The sequence below is a fragment of the Piliocolobus tephrosceles genome, chromosome 1 (assembly GCF_002776525.5).
Source record: "Piliocolobus tephrosceles isolate RC106 chromosome 1, ASM277652v3, whole genome shotgun sequence".
Classification (NCBI taxonomy): Eukaryota; Metazoa; Chordata; class Mammalia; order Primates; family Cercopithecidae; genus Piliocolobus; species Piliocolobus tephrosceles.
In genome coordinates, this window is record NC_045434.1 from 39,300,144 (window position 1) to 39,319,359 (window position 19,216).

At 46.2% G+C, this 19,216-nt stretch overlaps 1 protein-coding gene across 3 annotated transcripts in view; it reads right to left on the minus strand.

Annotated features, from left to right (window-relative positions):
- Positions 1 to 3,177: 3,177 nt before the first annotated feature.
- Positions 3,178 to 19,216, minus strand: part of RGS8 (regulator of G protein signaling 8) — a 48,133-nt gene continuing 32,094 nt past the window's right edge. For 2 of the 3 annotated variants that reach the window (XM_023203380.2, XM_031934179.1), the window contains 2 exons: positions 9,478 to 9,644; positions 3,178 to 8,253 (listed from right to left, as the gene is read on the minus strand). In XM_023203380.2, the coding sequence (XP_023059148.1) occupies positions 8,071 to 8,253; positions 9,478 to 9,644 (350 nt within the window). In that variant the 3' untranslated portion in view covers positions 3,178 to 8,070. The remainder of the gene's footprint in view (positions 8,254 to 9,477; positions 9,645 to 19,216) is intronic. The other variant, XM_023203381.2, reaches the window with a different exon arrangement.

Consider the following 19,216-nt stretch of genomic DNA (forward strand, 5'->3'; position numbering starts at 1 on the left):
GTTTTAGATTTCTTGCCTCCACCCCCAATCTACCCAAGTGACTAATCTATAAGAGATGGGGCTGGGCGCAGGGGCTCACGCCTGGAATCCCAGCTCTTTGGGAGGCCGAAGCGGGCGGATCACCAGGTCAGGAGATCGAGACTATTCTGGCTAACACGGTGAAACCCCATCTCTACTAAAAACACAAAAAAATTAGCCGGGCGTGGTGGCGGGCACCTGTAGTCCCAGCCACTTGGGAGTCTGAGGCAGGAGAATGGCGTGAACCTGGGAGGCGGAGCTTGCAGTGAGCTGAGATGACGCCACTGCACTCCAGCCTGGGGGACAGAGCGAGACCCCATCTCAAAAAAAAAAAAAAAAGTGCTCAAAAAACATTTGTAGATGTAATGTTCTTCCAATAAATATTTGGGAACTAGGGCAGTAAACAAAAGAGACCCAGGGAGTCTGGGTCTGGAATTACCGTCTCTCTATCTTCAGGGATTTTAGAATTTAGTAGGGAAGGGATGTGATGTTGATTCTGTAATATGATTTGCTTTGAATGTTTTCTTTTGCGTTTATCTGAGAAGTAAGTGAGCTGTGAATGAGGTGCTGGCTTGACTCCCTAGTGATTCCAATATGAGAGAATGATGCCACTTAGCACACACTGTGTGCCTACTAGGTGCCTTGTTCTTCCTTGCTTAATGTTCATAATGACCCCAACCAGTTGACTCTGTTGTTATTTTAGTTTCACAAATGGGAAAACTGAGGCACAGGGAAGTAAATTCCCTAGGATCACACAATGTGTAAGAGTTAAAGCTGAGATCCAACCCAATCTGGCATCATAGCCCAAATTATCAGGAACAGTGTGCTCACGTAACCCTAGTCAAAGGCTGTCAGGCTTGTGGCTTTTCTGTTTCCATGGCTGGGCATCCAGCCAGTGACCTGGGGTGTGGACTGGGATGTCCCTCTGTGCTGTGGAATGAGGCAAGAACAGGGGAGGCGTGTCCCCACCCTTTCCCTCCAGCTTTATTCTCCTTTCTGGATAGGGGACTAGGACAGACTCTAAAATGGACTGAATATTTGTGCCCAGACCCCAAAACTTATATACTGAAACCATGAACCTGATGGGATGGTATTTAAAAGTGGAGCCTCTGGGAGGTGATTAGGCCATGAGGGTGGAACCCTTGTGAATGGGATTAGTGACTTTTATAAGAAACCAGAGAGCTAGGTAGCATTCTTTCCACCATGTGGGGATACAACAAGAAATCGATAGTCCACAACCTGGAAGAGAGCCCTCCCCAGAGCACAACCGTGCTGGCACTCTGATCTCAGACTTCTGGGCTCCAGAACTGTGAGGAACAATGTCTGTTGTTTATAAACCACCAGTCTATGGCACTTTGTTATAGCAGTCCAAACAGACTAAGACAGGCCCCGACTAAGAAGCACATCCTCCAGAGGGAGTTATCTCAGTGACCTCTTCTGTCTCTCTCTCTCCATGGCTTTGTTTGTAGATCCTAGGATCAGAAGGGACTTGGCTTGTGTTTCTCTACATGTGCTGCATGTTAGCGAGATGCCGGGCATAGTGCTAAGTGTCTCACATGTGTAAGAGCCTCTGTCAAGGTCTAGGAGAGTGATCTCAGATACCAAAGTAGGTTCCAGACCAAGCCAACACTCCAGGGAGGGAGTGGAGAACCAGTGAGTGGCACTGAGAACCTGTCCCTCAGCAAAAGATCAGGGGCTGGAGAGAACTTGTGAAGGTTTTCGGAGAAAGCTGTTTGTGTGCTGTGAGCCCCAGCCCCCTGGAAGGACGGGCAGGGGGCCTACTCTCACCTCATTCCAAGGGAGTGTGGGCTCTGTGGGTCCTTGGAGCCTGACATGTGCCCCCTTGATGCTTGAGGACCCAGGAGACTGGTGTCTATTCCAGCCTGGAAAATAAAAAATGTGAGTGTCGGGCTGGCTGGTGGCTCAGGCTGCAGAGCAAGAAGAGCAGCTGCTTTCTTCTAATTCTAGGGAAAAATAAGATCCAAGTGGTGCCAATGGGCCCGCTATGGGCCTCTGGAGAGGAGACTAGCATGAGTTCAACCTAGGACCTGTCCAAGTGGGCAAGTGGACAGCAGCAGAGAGAAGCTGGGGCACTGTCAGGAAGGACCAGTCCACCCGCCAGAGGGAATCATTCGCCCTCATCAGGAGACTTGCAGGGAGCAGATTCCCAAGACACAGGGTCTCCAATGAACCAGGAAGGACTCCCCTTTCCCCTCCATAGAGTCCTTCGAGGCTGGAGAGCCCACAGCCTATCTCAGATGGCATCTACATCAGGCCTGACCCCCCCACCCACACACCTCATCCTTGGCCTGTTATGCTTCCCCTTCCACTCTCTCCTGCAGGGGTCAGGAGCCCCAGGTGGGAATAGGGGTAGAAGGAGTAGAAGAGCAAAGCCAGAAAGACAGAAACCAGCCACACCCCCTCCCCAGTGGTGGACCCCTGTCTGCAGCAGCCCAACCTGCCACTACTCCTTGCCCAATTGGAATTGAGGGTGATCATTTGCTTTACAAAAGGACTTTTCTTTTAACCCAAAGGATTCACCTTTGAAGAAGCATCAGCTTTCCTTTAAAGACAGACCTTTTCCAGAGCATTTTCAATTATTTGGATGGTTAAGGTTTTGCATATCTCTGTCTTATCACCACTTGAAGAATGAGCTTTTGTGAGCAGACACAGTGCCTTATTCTCCTTCCTCCCCTCCACAGGACCTGATCACCAGAGGCACTTAAAGATCTGATGACTAATACACACTTTTCGGGTACACGTTGATTGTATAAAGTGAGGTACAGCCCTAAGCAAGATCAACCCACTGCATTTCCAGATTGCTCCAGCTGAACAAATACACAAACCATCCTCACCCTTTTTTTCCTCTCTGCATTTTCAAGCAGTAGGTGGTAGTAATAAAAACACCACCTCGAATTGGGACAGCACTTTACAGTTTCAAAGCAACTTTCATAACCCAAAGTCACTCTCCACCCAACGCTCATCCCCAAGCCAGGCCCATCCATTTCCACCCACACCCCTGCTTCTCCTGATGGCCAGCCCTGTGCCAGCTGCTGCCAGATAGGGCCACGTGCCCTCCCTCCAGCAAGTCCATGTGTGATGTGGAGAGTTTCCTCATAAAGAGTCAGCTGGGCAGAAATGTGGGCAGAGACCAGAGGGCAGCTTGTTCAGGTTCTGTTTATTATGTTCTCACAGCCTTGTTTATAGTAAAGGTGAAAGACATGATTCCACTTTACATGGTAATGAAACAACTCAATGAGGACTCCATCAGCCAAGCGGTTTATATGGCAGATGAGCTGCTACAAATCTGTTGTGTGCTCGCCGCGTGACTCAGCTAATGCTACCGGGGTTGGAGCGCACACCCAGCCCAGCCACCTTTTCCATACCTGGCAGAGGGAAGGGAGAGGAAGGACCAAAAGGGAGTAAGAACCAGGAAAGGAACAGTTTATTAAAAGGACCCAGAGCCCAACCTAGGAAGGCCAGTGGCCGCATCCTGAGATCTCCCATCTTGGTCCACAGCATCTTGTGGAGTCCTGAGAGGCCACGGGAACAGGAAGGCATCTCTGCTCTTGGCTTCTTCCTCCACCATCTCATGCCGAGTGGCACGGTAGAACAGGCTCTCAGTGCCAGGGAGACTTTGCCACCTCTCTTGCTTCTAACCCGGAGGGATGCAGATTTAAAGAGGCCTGACACTTGGAAGGGCGGCCTGGGATGGAAAACCGTGATGCCTCTGCCTTCCGTGGAACTGGGCACAGACAGGGTCAGGAGAACTCCGGACACTCTTGTTGCTGGGAGACCATCCTGCCTCTGCATTTTCTACTCAGCCCTTCTCCTCTGGTCCATGGAGAAGCAGACACCATGTTAGCGGCTGATCTCCCACCCGCTCCTTCCTCTTCAGTCTTCCCCATTCTACCCTCCCCCAGCTCTCAGCACAGTTAAGTTCACAGCTTCCCCTCACAGCAGAGCCAGCTGAGCTGCCCAGCTCAAGCGCCCAGGGCCTGCACCCAGAGGCTGGGCCCGCAGCCTGCGCAGAACGCTCTTTCACAGCTTTGGTTTATTCAGAGTAGCAGTTCTGGGGAGAGCACCGGAGATTAAAATCAACTAGGACCTTCCCAGCTGCCCACCCAACCTGGGACCAAAGAGGGAATGGTGAGGGCTTGGAAAGGCCTCACAGATCTTGATATCCCCAGGACGTGACACTCTCCACTGAGAAATTTGGAAGTTGTGTTACTACTATTATTATTACCATGACGCTCTTCACTCACCACGTGAGTGGGGGTTCCAAATACCTTGTCGTGTGGCCTTGGGTACAGAGACACACCCTAATGCAAAAATGGCCAAACACAAGGGCGCAGGAAAACAGACAGGGGAAACAGCCTAGGAGACAAACTTGGAGGAGACAGGACTCGGAAAGCATGGCAGAGCGTCTTTCCATCAAGGATCCCTTCAGCTACCACCTTCGGCAAGGCCGCTGCCCAGCAATGCACGCAGCTTGGGCCAAATTACCTTTATCTCAAAAGAGCAAGTCAGACCCCGAGGGCATCGAGGCAGCATCCCGAGTCAGGTTCCAGGACTGGCCAGGTTCCTCAGTATCTACGTGCTTGCATCTGGAAATGTGCCAGCCCCCTTGGTCCACACAGCTGTGTTCCCCCCGCCCTTTCCCCTCCCCTACACCGTGTTTCTCCTCACTCCTGAGACCAATGCTTCCTAAGTTCAGCTGCACATTGGAATCACCTGTGGAGCTTTAAAAATGACTGATGCCTGGGTCTCTACCAAAAGCTTCTGATTTGGCTGTTCTGGGGTGGGACATGGACATCTGGGTTTTAAAAACTCCCTAGGTGATTCTAAGGAGCAGCCAAGGTCATGAGCCACTGTCTAAGACCATCCTTTTTCCAAGTCCACAGGCCACTAGCCACCTAGGAACTTATTAAATATATTGATTTCTGGGCCCCATCTCAGGTCTATCAGATCGGCATCTCTGGGTGTGCACCTGGGAATTAGCACTTGTCACAGGCTTTCCAGGTGATTCCTGTGCATGCTCAAGTTTAGTGAGAAGGACTGCCTCAGAGGATTCTTCCTCACCCCAGAGGTGCCCAAGGCCATGAATGGTTGATACTGACAGTATTCTATTTAGTTTGCCAAGGGCAATGATGAATCTCACACCAGCCCCCAAACAAGTTAGCCCTCCAGTGGGGCAAGGTCACTCAGGGATGGAGAGCAATTCTGGAAGTCACAGCTCTGCCTGGACTCCTGCCCTGGCTTGCCTGGAGCCTGCACAGGCCCACGACCCAGCAAGCCTTGAGTCCAGAGAGCAAGTCCACAGCACAGGCCTGGCTTGAGGAGCAAAGGAAGACAGGAAATAAATGGAAGTGATACCCAAGGACATGAGCTTGTGGAAGAGGCAATGGGAGAGAGGGCAGGACTGGGAAACATGGAAGCTCAGGGATGAGGTATGCTTGGATATTGCTCTAGATGTTGTAAACATTTCTCTTTGTTTTATCACAGACCAAAATCTGGGTTGGCACAACCAGAGTGCCTAAAACTAGGCATCAGAGTGGAGAGCGCTGCGCCTCTTGTGGGAAGCAGGGCATACAGGGTATGAGGAAAGCTCTACCCCACGGGAAGATCATGTCTGCCTTGTACTAGTCTAATGCTCACAATTGTCACACACACACAAACACACAGAGACGCTCCACCGGAGTACCATAAATTTAGCTATCACGTTCCTCTACACACGGACACACGCCCACATACCCTTGCTTAGCTGCAAAATTCAGGATCCCCAAGCTGGGTCTTTCACACCTCCCCATTGTGGGAGGAAGTCACCAGGGCGCCATGACACCACCATCTGCAGCCTTCGTTTCCTCAATAGTTGGCAAGAACTCTAGGCCCCTCTATGAGGCCATAGCATGACACTCTTGTTCAGGCTTTTCTCCTTGGGATAGTGGAAGTGGTGAAAAAGGCCCCTTTTAGAATGTTTCACATTTCTATAACTCTGTGCAATTCCAATTTATATGCACCTCATATTCGACAGTAGAGTTGGCAGCAGATGCACATTTCATATGTAAACAATGTTTAAAATACCCTGTTAGAGAATTTAATCATTAAATTAATTCTGGCAGCTTTATCTAAGAAAGAATGATTTGTTTTTTTAACCACGGTTGAGAGGATACTACCTGATCTGACTAGGATCACCCATTTGAGGCTTTGGAGTTCTCGAACACGAAATTCCACAGGTCTCTTCCGTGTGAGGGCTAGGAGACATGTATTCTTCTCTCCCCTTGAGGTTCACACAGTCACGCCCACCCTCACTCACAGATAACAATGTGCCGTGGCAGTGCAGTGGGCCCTAGCACTAGTGGGACTCAAGGGCCTTCCTGGCCTAGGCTAGCTATAGCTAGAAAAGGAAGAGATTCTCAAAGTTAACGGAGAGGAACACAAGCACTAGAACACCACCAGCATAACCTTAAAAGGCCCCTCACCCCTTAAAACGAGAATGGTTCAGCCCAGTTTGCAATCGCCTGCACAGAGCTTATACCTAATCATGTGCTGTTCCACTTAGTCAAGCTGAAAGTTTTGTAGATCTGCAGTGAATCCAAATCCATTGATCGTGAATTATTCCAACGGTAACTCCACTCTGTTATCCTCTCCATCTGGAAACCAGCCTCTTGCATGCCCTTCTTTCACTTTCTGGTCTCTCTGCTAAAGGTTCATCTCCTTGGCACTACTCTTGTGCCAAAGTCAGCTTTTTCCTGGGTAGCTAGAGTAGGTTCCAGGCTGTTCACTCATCCTCCAAGGAAGAGTTGCCTGACACACTTCCAAGAGCAGCTCTAGGGTATCATGAAAGCATTTTAGGAAGGTTCTCCACGTCCAGATGTTCACAGTGATCTTCTTAGCCACACCTCCTATTTCATGCTCAATTCCAAAAGGTCAAAGATCAAGAAAGAAGCTGCTTCATGGTATCCAAGAGAGAGATCTTTCTAAGAAAGCATGTTCCCAGGAAGTATGCTGGAAAGAGTTTCAGCCTAAATTCCCGTTCTCCCCCATCATAATTACATGACCGGCATGGAAGGGGGGAGGTGGAGATACAGGGAAAGTACTAGGCACCATGGGAGCACTCCATGCTACAGGAATTCACCTCCCTTTGCCAAGTTGTCATCCTAAGAGATCAGTGATGTATGATGCTGCAGAGAGGTGAGGGCAGAGAAGACACAGAGCAACAGACAGGTTATATGGTACCCCTTTGAATAGAAATCTACTGGTGCTACATTCCCTCGTCTCCTGACTTCTGGAAAAGTTCTTCATAGAATTGAGGAAGATTTGTAAGCTGTATCTTTCTTAATGGCAGTTCCACTTCAGAAGTCATGAAGGACATGTCCCAAGACTCTTTCTGGAAATGTAAGGGTAGGGTAGTCTTGTGAATTTCCTAGGCCAAGATGGAAAGTAATCAGTTTTTCACACCGGTCCAATGGAAATGGAAGAAACAAACAACTCCATGGATTTCACTCCTTCTCCGAGAGGTCACCTGTCAATGACAGCACTAGAAACCTGGAATTCCACAGAAACCTCTCTCCTAAGCTGTGAGGTCCCAGTGAGCAGAGCTGGCCACTACAAATCACAGAGTGGAGCCCAAGTCTTTCAGCTACTCCTTCCAGGGATTTACAACAAGTGGAGTCAGGAATCCTAACTGAGGAGGGTGTGGAGGTGGTGGGAATTGCATTTGCATTATTTACAGATTAGCCTAGCACAGCAAATCTGCCCTCTCAGCAGAGGTGACCCAAGGCATTATGAAGGGCAAGTTGCTGACCCAGAAAAGGGTGACAGCGGCAAGGCGCTACCACTAACCAAAACACAAACATGGGTAAATGGAATAGAGTCCAAGCTCCAGCAGCTGGGTCATACTTTGGAAAGGCCCTTCATTCCCTCCTCACCCCCAGCCTCCCACCCCCAATGCCACTGCTTTTGAACACCTATGACATTTCACATTAGAATATGATCTTTGCAGCAAGGGGAGGGGAAAGCCGGTGATTTCCAGGAGTCCGCTTCTGAGGTCTAACTGAGCCTCCTCTGGCTTTGGGACAGCAGATCTAAGTACATTTTGGACCTCAGGAACCTGGGGTAAGAGTCTTTCTCCATGAGGCTGTGTACTTTTCCTTGGGCTTGGTCAAAGCAAGTCAGGGACGGCTCCTGCATGTTCTTCCTCGTGGCTTCTCGGGTCTGGAAGTCAATGTTTACCTAGAGATACAAACAGAGAGCAAGGTCACAGGCCCTCAAGGGCCAAGGTTTCTGGCAGCTGGCCCTAACTATGCAATAATTATTAATGACAGCGTCTACATGTTTAAGGAGATTTTGGCTTTTCAAATTGCTTCCATGGAGGTCATCCCTTTTGATCACAGCAAGAATCCTGCAGGGTCTGAAGACTAGATATTCTCAGTCCCAATTTATAGACAACAATACTGAAAAGAAGAAACTAAAAACTTGTTTAAAGTGGTATGGAAAGTTAGCAACAGAGCCAAGGCAAAATCCCAAATTACTTGAATCCCTAATCCAGGGACCTTCACCCTGGCAGGCAAAGGGATAGATCCAAGCCAGTTGTTAATGCAAGTCCCCTGAAGTAAGTTTTTTCTCCTGTCTTTTCTTGTCTACTAAGGAAACAAATGCCTTGTGGAGGGAGGCCCTGGTTAGAATGTATATCTCTGTTCCAACCAGCATTATAAAGGGCCTGTAGCATCCTAGACAACTGGTAAAGACTTCTTGCATCCCAAGTCAAAGCATAATTGAAGGAATCTAAAAATGCAATGCACTTAAACTGGTAGCAACCATTTTTCTTCATGTAAACCCTCCCCTCCCAAGTAAAATTCTGTATTATAACTCAGAACAGCAATATAATAGAAATTCATCCTATTACTATAGATCATTATAATTAAATAATATAAATAATTATAATTACTCATTGATGAGCAGTGGCAAATACTGAACAGGTGCTTCATCTCTCATACTCTGAAAGGTAGGTGCCCTTTTACATTGGGGAAATTGAGACCCAGAGAGGTTTAGTAACTTGACCAAGATCTCATAGCTAGTAAGTGGTGGAGCTAAAATTGAAACAAGATTTCAAAGCAGATCCACATTTCATTAAGCTATGCTGCCTTCCACCAGGAAAATGAACATAGACTGGGTAGCATTTATTCTTGCAAAATCTCTGTAGCAACACAGTTCCTGCTAGCACATGCTTAACTGATAGACAACTAAAACACTCCTAATGGAGCTCCTCTGATGGAAGCCCTGGGTTTCTGTTTCTTAAAAAGGATCCTTTTTTTTTTTTCATCAAGGGCCACCAGAGCGATGAGGTTCAGTTTTGTATAAGAAAGTCCTCATCAAGCCTGGCTCAGATCCTCTCTGAGGAGAGAAATGCAGGCCAGAAGCCATGGACAGACAGGATGGTCGCCGCTGCCAACACACCTCCCGTGGAGCCTGCACATCCACAAACTCCTCAAAGATCCTATGGGCCTTAGAGACCAGTTTTGCTGTTGACCTGGTCTTCTTGAACTCCTCACAGGCCAACCAGAACTCCAGGTTCTCCTCACTGAACTCCGTCTTCAAGAAGGCACGGAATGCAGCCACCCCATCTGTGGATGTGGGAGGAAGAAAAGAAGAGAGATAGGAAGCAGCTTAAGTTTAAGAACTGTAGAAGAAAGAAAGGAAGTAATAGTGTAAGGGTGCCCCTAATTGTCCAAGCTCACAGCTCCTCCACACCCTCTTGAAGACCCCATTCTCATCTGGGTGCAGTGGCTCACGTCTGTAATCCCAGCACTTTGGGAGGCCGAGGCAGGTGGATCACCTGAGGTCAGGAGTTCGAGACCAGCCTGGCCAACATGGCGAAACCCCATCTCTACTAAAAATAAAAAAAAAAATTAGCTGGGCATGGTGGCACATTTCTCTAATTCCAGCTACTTGGCAGAGAGGCAGGAGAATCACTTAAACCTGGGAGGCAGAGGTTGCAGTGAGCTGAGATCACGCCACTGTACTCCAGCCTGGGCAACAGAGTGAGACTCTATCTCAAAAAAAAAAAAAAAAAAAGGACTTTATTATCCTAGACACACAAGTGTCCTCAGAGGCAAGCCATGCTTCTTATTCAAGTCATGGGGTCGGGCACGGTGTCTCACGCCTGTAATCCCAGCACCTGGGAAGGCAAAAGCAGGTGGACCATCTGAGGTCAGGAGTTCGAAACCAGCCTGGCCAACCTGATACAACCTCATCTCTACTAAATACAAAAAATTAGTTGGGTGTGGTGGTGCATGCTTGTAATTCCAGCTACTTGGGAGAATCGCTTGAACCCAGGAGTCAGAGGTTGCAGTGAGCCGAGATCACATTACTACACTCCAGCCTGGGTGACAAGAGCAAAAGTACATCTCATTAAAAAAAAAAAAATAAATAATAATAATAATAAAATAAAATAAAATAAAAAAGAGTCATAATGATATTACAAAGCCACATTTAGGAAGGTGTAGTAATATTTGGGGCACAGGTGTCTGTTCCCTAGGTCTATTGGTGAGCTATGTTGCTATTTAATAATTAGGTCAAATTATTTGTTCTCTAACTTAATCCAAGTCAACCATCCTGAGGAAACACAAAACTTGTTACAAGATGAGCTAGAGGGAATGTGAATGTCTCATCCTTTGCTACTACCAAAAAAATCTGAAAGTAAACTACCTACTGAAATGTAGTCAGCAGTGTCATTCTGTTACCTGGATGGGGTTGCAAGCCTTTTTTAAAAAAAACATTTGAGGTGCTACATTTTGACGTTTTTCTTCCATGTAGACTTTATTTTAAAAGATATTGCCTATCAAATTATGTTTTAGTTAAGATTGATCATAATTTTCCTGCCATGTGATTTAACAAATTAATATGCCTTTTCATTTTTGTTAATCAATATCATACATATTGTCAAGCAGTGCTTCCAACCAACACAAGATGAGCAGGGTTACCATGTCGAGTTAGAAAAGGAAATCACATTTATTGATAGCTTATGCATCCAGTTAACGTTTTTACTTAAAAATATTTTTTATAAGTTATTTCAACTTCAACACACTCCCCTCTAATCAAATAACAGCTATAGTTTCCTATAAACTGTCCTCAGGGGAAGGGCACATACAACCTAGAATAAAGAAGTGTTCTACTGGTTATAAAAGATGCTGGCAATAATCTTTTATTTCTTTTCTAAAATTCCCTAGAAGGACAAAATGTTAACAACTCTTAATTCTAGATGACAGGATGACCTGGGCATCTGACGTCCACCACTATCCACCAGGACCGTGCACTGGCCAGGGTCATTCGATGGATTGCTGGTGCCAGGCTGTTGATACATTCAAATGCTTACTTTTACTTTCTTGAAATGTTTTCATTTCTCTGAATAAAAAAGTCATTGTATATCTTTGTCTTTCAAAATAGATATTTTAATGTCTATACTAGAACAGTATCATAAAAGCCAAGACCTTTACTTGCAAGAGCCAGGGACTTAAGAGAAAGGTTTTTGGGTGGCTCCCAACACTAAGTTTTAAGTCACAAGGAGATTTAAGTTTGGAAACCTGAGTTTAAACTCATTTTGAAAAGTAGGAATGGCCGGGCGCAGTTGCTCACACCTGTAGTCTCAACATTTGGGAGGCTGAGGTAAACAGACTGCTTGAGCCCAGGAGTTCAAGACCAGCCTGGGCAACATGGCAAAACCCTATCTCTCCAAAAATACAAAAATTGGCCAGGTGTGGTGGCGTGTGCCCAGCTATTCGGGAAGTTGAGGTGGGATGATCACCTGAACCCCAGAGGTTGAGACTTCAGTGAGCTGTGATCACACCACTGTACTCCAGCCCGGGTGACAGAGTGATACACTATCTTTAAAAAAAGAAAAAGAAAAGAAAGATGACCATGTAATTTACTACCCAAGCCAGCTCATTTTGAGAGTGAAGGTTGCATTACTGTTAATTACATGCAGACAATAGTTATAAACCATGACCACCACAGGCAAAACCCAGAACACATGATCACCTTAACTCTAAACCATAAAGTATAGAGAAAGTAGAATATAATGTAAAGTTACTTCCTGTCAGGCAGGTGGAAAATAAAATTGTTCCTGTACCGAAAGAGAAGAGGAGAGTAACGTAGTTTAGACTCATATGAGAGGTCTGCTCAGGGCACCTCCTGCTCCCATTCCTACACTGGATTCAAAACTCTGGAGGAAGGGACTAGAAACCTGAGATAAACTGAAAATCAAAATGAAACAATGACACAGCAATGTTTAGGCAGAGATGGACTGAGAATCATTCATTCAATTCAGCAATGTCTTTTAAAACAGCTACTAATGTAACAAAGCACAGATGCTTCTCAACTTATGATGGGGGTATGTCCTGAAAAAACCCATCATAGATTGAAAATACCAAGAGTCAAAAATGCACTTAATAAACCTAACATCACAGCTCAGCTGAGCCTACCCTAAATGTGCTCAGAACACTTTTGGTACAGTATTTAGTAAATTACATGAGCTATTCAGCACTTTATTATAAAACAGACATTGTGTTAGATTATTTGGCCCAGCATTGCAAGAGAGTATCACATCACATATTGCTAGCCTGGGAAAAGATCCAAATGCAAAATTTGAAGTATGGTTTCCACTGAATATATATCACTTTCACACCATCATAAAGCTGAAAAATCGTAAGTCGAACCATAGTAAGTCGGGGACCATTGGTACTGTAAGAGAACAAAATCTTAAAATCCTTGCCCATGAAATCTCTCAAGGAAACTCTCTTTGTCACCCCTCCCTCACTCTGTCCCCTCCATGGAGAAGATCCAGAAGTCTCCACAGGCTCTGGAGGGAACTTGGATTAGAGAACCAGCCTCCCTGCCAGGAGATCCCCACTGCTTGCAGGAGGGGCCCCTGAGGCAGAGGCTATTGGCAGAGGTCGAAGGGAAAAATAGCTGGAGCTGCAGAAGCCTCAGTGCTCTTGGAGGAGGTTTTCTTCTTGCAGAAGACCCAGTGCCCTTGAGAACTCAGTGAAGGGCTGGTTTAGCAAGGGGGGACTCTGAGCAGTGACCAGTCCACAATTTCACTATCAATGGACACAGTGAGGACCCGAGGGACCGTAGGCCAGAGGTTCCTTCTCCGCCTCCATCTTAACACACTTCCACTGTATTCAGTGAATGAGGAGAGGAATGAGGGGGCCCTAAAAGACTGTGTGTTTATCTAAAGGAGTAACTGGAAAGTGACTTGGAAAAGCAACTCAGAAGAGCCTGTGGTTGGTTTTAAACCAGAAGAGACGACATTCTTCGAATGGGAGAGTTTAAGGTTGTTTGTGTCAGATTTTAATTTTTAACCAAACAGAAACAGGTGCTTATGAGCAAGGTGAATGTAGTTATAGACAAGGAAAGAATATTACCTTTCTGCCTCCTTCATGGTACTGGTAAAGATAGCCTTGCTAAGGAAACTGTCTGGCCCTGTGCTAGATGAGGTACAGGCATCACCTCCTTAAATCCAGGTTTCAACTCTGTTGGGTCTTTGTGTGGATGAATAGAGATAACTTCTGCAAAGTGCTCTCAGGAGCCTTGCTTAACTTCTCATCTTACAGATGAGGAAACCGATGCTAAGAAAAGGGACTTGCCTGGTTTTAACAGGTAACAATATGTAGCATTGAAAACTTCATATAAGGTACATTCACCTTCAATCCAACATAGCAATAATGTCATCTTCATTCATTCATTCACTTGTTATGTGACTCAGGCTATGCTATGTGCTAAAAGCAGATATAACCGTAGCTTCACAGAATTTGCCATCAAGGGCAAGCTTGAGCCAAGGAGACATAATTATGATGATTATGATGTAGTGCAATAAGTTATATGATAGAGAAAGCAGAGGGGTCATGAAAGACCCAGAAGGGGTGCCTTTGTCAGCCCTGAGGAGCGAAGGGAAGACCTGTGGGAGGAAGAGGCTTCTAAGCTGACATGGGAAGTAGAGGAGAGGGAAGCTAAGCAAGGGAAGGAAGGAGAGGAAGGAGAAGAGAATTTCAGCAAGAGGGAACCACAGGAATGAAGGCCTAGAATTAAGAAAGTTTACTTGAGTAATTGGAAGTAGTTCACTAAGACTAGCATTTAATAATAATACAGCTGAAAATGACTAGGCCTGCTTATAGGATAGCATACACCAAGAGGCCTGTGAAAGAGCCAGAGAGACAGAAGAATTTTGCAGGACTACAAAAGGCCAGGAAGAGAACATTTCAAGAAGGAAGTGGTCACTGTGACTAGTGCTGCCCAGAGGTCAAGCTAGATACAGTCTGAGAAACAGTCACTAGATTCAGCAAGCATTGGCAGGAAGAGTTTTCATGGTGTAATGGGGCACTAGCTGTCCCATGGTATGTACGGTGGTGAATGAGACTGAAGGAAGTGGAAACAGTCATTCAGATGACGCTTGCAACAAATTTGGTAGATAAAAAAGTAGAGAAATAAGACAGCATAGCTGGAAGGAAACATGAGGTCAGGAAAGAGTTGTTTTTTTTTTTTTTTTTAAGATAGACTTGGGTAGGGCAGGGCGCAGTGGCTCACACCTGTAATCCCAGCACTTTGGGAGGCTGAGGAGAGGGGATCACGAGGTCAGGAGTTTGAGGCCAGCCTGACCAACATGGTGAAACCTCATCTCTACTAAAAATACAAAAATTAGCCGGGTGCAGTGGCATGTGCCTATAATCCCAGCTACTCAGGAGGCTGAGACAGGAAAACCACTTGAACCTGGGAGGTGGAGGTCGCAGTGAGCCAAGATCGCACCACTGCACTCCAGCCTGGGCAACAGAGTGAGAATCTGTCTCAAGCAAACAAACAAAAAAAGATAGACTTGGGTATGTGTAAATGTTGATCTGATCAGAAAAGACCAGTTGAGCAGCAGGAATTGAAGTTCAAGAAAAGAATCTAATTGACAAAATGTTGCACCCAGGAAGGTAGAAGAAATATGATGAGGAGCAAAAAGAAGGACTATGTGTGAATACAGGGAAGTTTCTCATTTCAGGCAGGAACCTGAAAGTCTGTCTGACGTTAGCTGGAGAAGATGGTAGGGCCTAGGAGAGGTAGGTGTTGTTTTTACTTATTTATTTAGGATTTGGGATAAGGAATTTTACTTATTTACTATACACCATGCTTTTTGCTCAGGACTTTACAAAACATTAGCCCAATTTATTTTCACAACGCTGATCCACAGATAATATCACTCCACTTTCCGCAGGAAGAAATTAAAGCTTAGAGAAGTGGAATACATGGCCCAATTACACAACCAGCAAGAGCAGGGCCAAGATTCCCAGCTAGGTCCGTATGACTCCAAAGCAAGGTCTCTCCTGATGTGTATGCAGACAGAAAGGAAAGGGCACTGAAGGAGATTAAAAGAAACAAAAGAATAGTATTTGCTGAAGAGAAATTTTAGAGGAGAGGGACCAAGAAAAAGTGAAAGAACTTCTTTTCCTTAAGGATAAAGGCAAAGAAAAAAAGAGAGAGGTAGAGGAAGATAGAGAAAAACAGCCAGAAAAGGGACATACTTGAGATATGTCAAGTGGGACAGCCTTAATCTTTGTTACTAATTTGGGATAAGGTCACTGTGAATGTGGGCTGCACCCATGTGCTAGGTTTTGGGGCTATGCCACAAACAAATGAGATAAAGTCACCACCTCATTGAATTTAGAGGCTAGTCTAGTGTAACCAACATTAAGCGATAATTTAAAATAATCAATTGAGTAATTATAAATGTAGAGTGGGCTATAGTGGGGAAGTCTAAGAGAGTGGGAAGGGTTTGGAACAGCGACCTTGGAAAAGTAAATAAGCATGTGATTAAAAAAACAACAACAACAACAACAACAACAAAAAAAACAGTCAAACAATTGTAAAGGCTTAGACTTAGATTCCTGGAGGAGTTACAATGCATCAAAAAGGGAGCAAGAACTTTTAATTTGGTGGTGCATCAATCATTCAAAGAGAGGACCCATCAGTTCCAGGCCGGCAGATGATCCTTGAAGCTGGAGAATAGCAAGGATTTAGCAAGTGGCAATTGGGACATAGAGGAAGGGGAGAATGATAAGAAGGAAGTTAAAAAAAACAGTTGAAGCCAGAGAAAGAATTTTAAAGTAACATCAGCAAGCATTGATGGCACACTTACTTTGGGCCCGGCACCATACCCAGTGGTTTATGAATCTTACAGTACTGGCTTCTCATAGCACATCTATAGCTTAGGTTCTGATATTTTCACCACTTTTTAGAGAAAAGAAAAAAGCTTAGAGAAGCTAAATAACTTCCCCAAGGTCACACAGTCAGTAAGTGGCAAGGATGCTAAACTGCAAAGCCAACATTCTCATGCATGTAGAAGGTCTAGCCTCTAGCTCTGTGTGACAGTAGCCTGAGGGATGCCTGTGCCAGTGACCACTGAAGTGGAGGGAGAGGATCCCTACTGTAGGGCAAGACAAAGAGGTTACAAGTGACACCATAGATGGTGACATTTCCAGGTGGGGTGGAGAGAAAGTGAGAAAAGTCACTGCGGAAGGCGGAGGGGTATCTGAGCATATGTCAACATAGAAACAGGGTATGCATGGGCAGGAGAGTTCAACCAAGTTACACCGTAAGCAGTTAAGGCTGACTCAGCAGGGATGGAGATTTGGAGTTGGAGATGTGTGGTGAACTCATAGCCAGCTCTCATTACCTGGCAGCCTGCTGAGGCAGAAGCACCACAGGTCTCAGGTGGCAGCACCAGTTCTGACCAAAATCAGCCCCATCATTAACTGTGTGACTTTGGACAACACATTCAACTTCACTAGGCCCCAGCATCCTCATCTGTAAACTGAAGGGGTTGAATATGATGAGCTTTCCCAGGTAGAGTTAGCACTCCATTCCACGTCCTCATGGCAACTTAGATTAGCCTGTATCAGACATAGCTCTTAGCGGATTGATTGTCACAGTTCCACGACTCCATCTTTCTCCTCATCAATGTCAATGTCATCACTGAATTCTGTGCTGCCCAGTTTATATACATTAACTCAATCCTTACATCATTGCTCCTAAGCAGGCAGAGGCTCTGGAGTCACACAGCCTGGGTTTGAATTCTGCATGACCTTGGAAAAGTGCCTTAACATCTCCAAGCCCATGTGTTCTCATATCTAAACTGGGAATAATGAACAATGTCAGGACCTACTGAATTAGGCTGTTATGAGGATTAAATGAGGCAAGCCATGTAAAAGTGCCTAGTAGTTCATTATAAGCAGTCAATAAGTGTTAGCTCTTAGCAAAGTGTGTTTTATAAATAAGGAAAGTGAGACATGGAGAGTTAGTCTGTAGTCACTTGACCAGTAAAAGGTGAGAAGTGGATTTGCACACACATGTGCGTGACTTCATAGCCACCCTCCTCTCTCCTCTGGTGATGGCTGGCAGGCCTCCAAAGGAGAGATAGACAGTAAGCCCAAATCAGGCAAACACATCACACACATACCACGGCCCAGCAAGTGTACCATTTGGCTCACAGACCTGGAGATTCTCCAGCAAAAGGACACCTGCTGTCACCTTTTCTGTGGCGAGAACTGAGGCCGTTATGTGCCACCATTAACTTGGAACCTGCGTAAAGTCTCTTCTCTCCCACAGCACTGATGGCCCAGTGGAGTGCCTTTTCATGTCAAAAGAGCTGAAGTGTGAGCAGAAAGGCATCCTTTCCAACCATGTCCAGGGGATGCTGTAATGAAGAACAGCTGAGTGGCCTTGCAAAGATGCTATGTTCTCTCAGGTAGCCTCAGCCCAAAATGTGGTGGCCTGCATTTTCAGGGCAGGCTCAGAAAGAGTGAGAGGAAAACCGAAAGAAACTTGAAAGTTGCCTGGAATTTCAAGGAAAGTGCTTGAGAGATGGGAAAGGAAGGGAGAATGGCCCTGCCCTCATGGGCCCTTCCTGGGAGGGTCTGGACCTGAGATGCAACAGAGAACAGACTGTGGCAAAGACGCCCCAATAGACACAGATCACAAAGGCTTGTGCAGACTGCACCTGCCCTCACCCCTCCTCCTCTGCTCACCCACTTTGTATGCCCACCCCTCTCAGTCCCAATCTCCCCCAACCCTTTTTATATTCCCAGAGCCTGCACTGAACAGAGATACTTTAGTCTGAACAATGGAAGGGAGAAGGTGGTAGAGGGCACTGCTGCAGGAGCCCCTCCTCTTGCCTGGAGCAGATGGCAGCAGCGGGCTTCTGTAGACAGACCACTTGTTTCCCCACCCACCCACCTGGCCCACCTTTCCTGCTTATGTGACCAAGCAAACAAATCCAAGCACAACTGTGTAAAATCCTAGCCTATTGCATAGAATAGAGCCAGCTCCACACTGTGTCTCCCCTTCCATCTACCTCCCACCTCCTCCCAGCAAGCTTTTCATCTGCTCCTTTCCCTGACTCCTCAGCATCTTTCCCTGCCCCTCTCCCTGTTCTCCTGTTCTCTTTCCTTTTTGTCCCCTTCCTCTATCTTTCCACTTTCCCTCCACCGGGACCCTCCTACTTGTCCATGAACTGCAGTTGGTTCCAAACACAGGATGTTGGTTTATTTCTGAAAGGCTCATTTGTGTCTCCCAGCATCTCTCAGGGTGACATGCTTTGCATTAGCTGTGTTTCCTCTGCCGGGGCCCCATGTACCCCAGACCCTGCTCCCTCCCCAAGCCCAGGCAACTGGAGTGCCCCCCCCGTTTCCCCCAACAGACCTCAGGTAGTTGGAAAGAGTGACTACTCTTTGACCCCTGAATTCTGGGATTCTGTCCCGGCTCTAACCCATACCAGCTAAGTGTGAGCTTGGGCAAGGGACTTAACCTCTCTGTGCCTCAGTTCTCTCACTTGTAAGATGCAGGTCCTAACAGCATCTGCTCCATAGGGTTATGGGATGCGGTAAGTTTATACGTGTAAACAACATGCAGGCCTGACACATAGACAGTGATTGCTCAATCCAGGTTAGTGACTATTACTCCTGTACTTCAGTGGCTTAAGGAGTCATCATGCAGAACATAATATACCCAATACAAAACAATCCTGAGTAACTGAAAGGCAAGGAGGTGGCGAACAGTTTGGGAAAATGGGAAGAGAAATGACAGAAGGACCTGCTGTTTTGTCATTTCATTTTTATTTCACTTTGGTTTTCTTTGTATGACCCTTCAAGGAGTCGAGAGT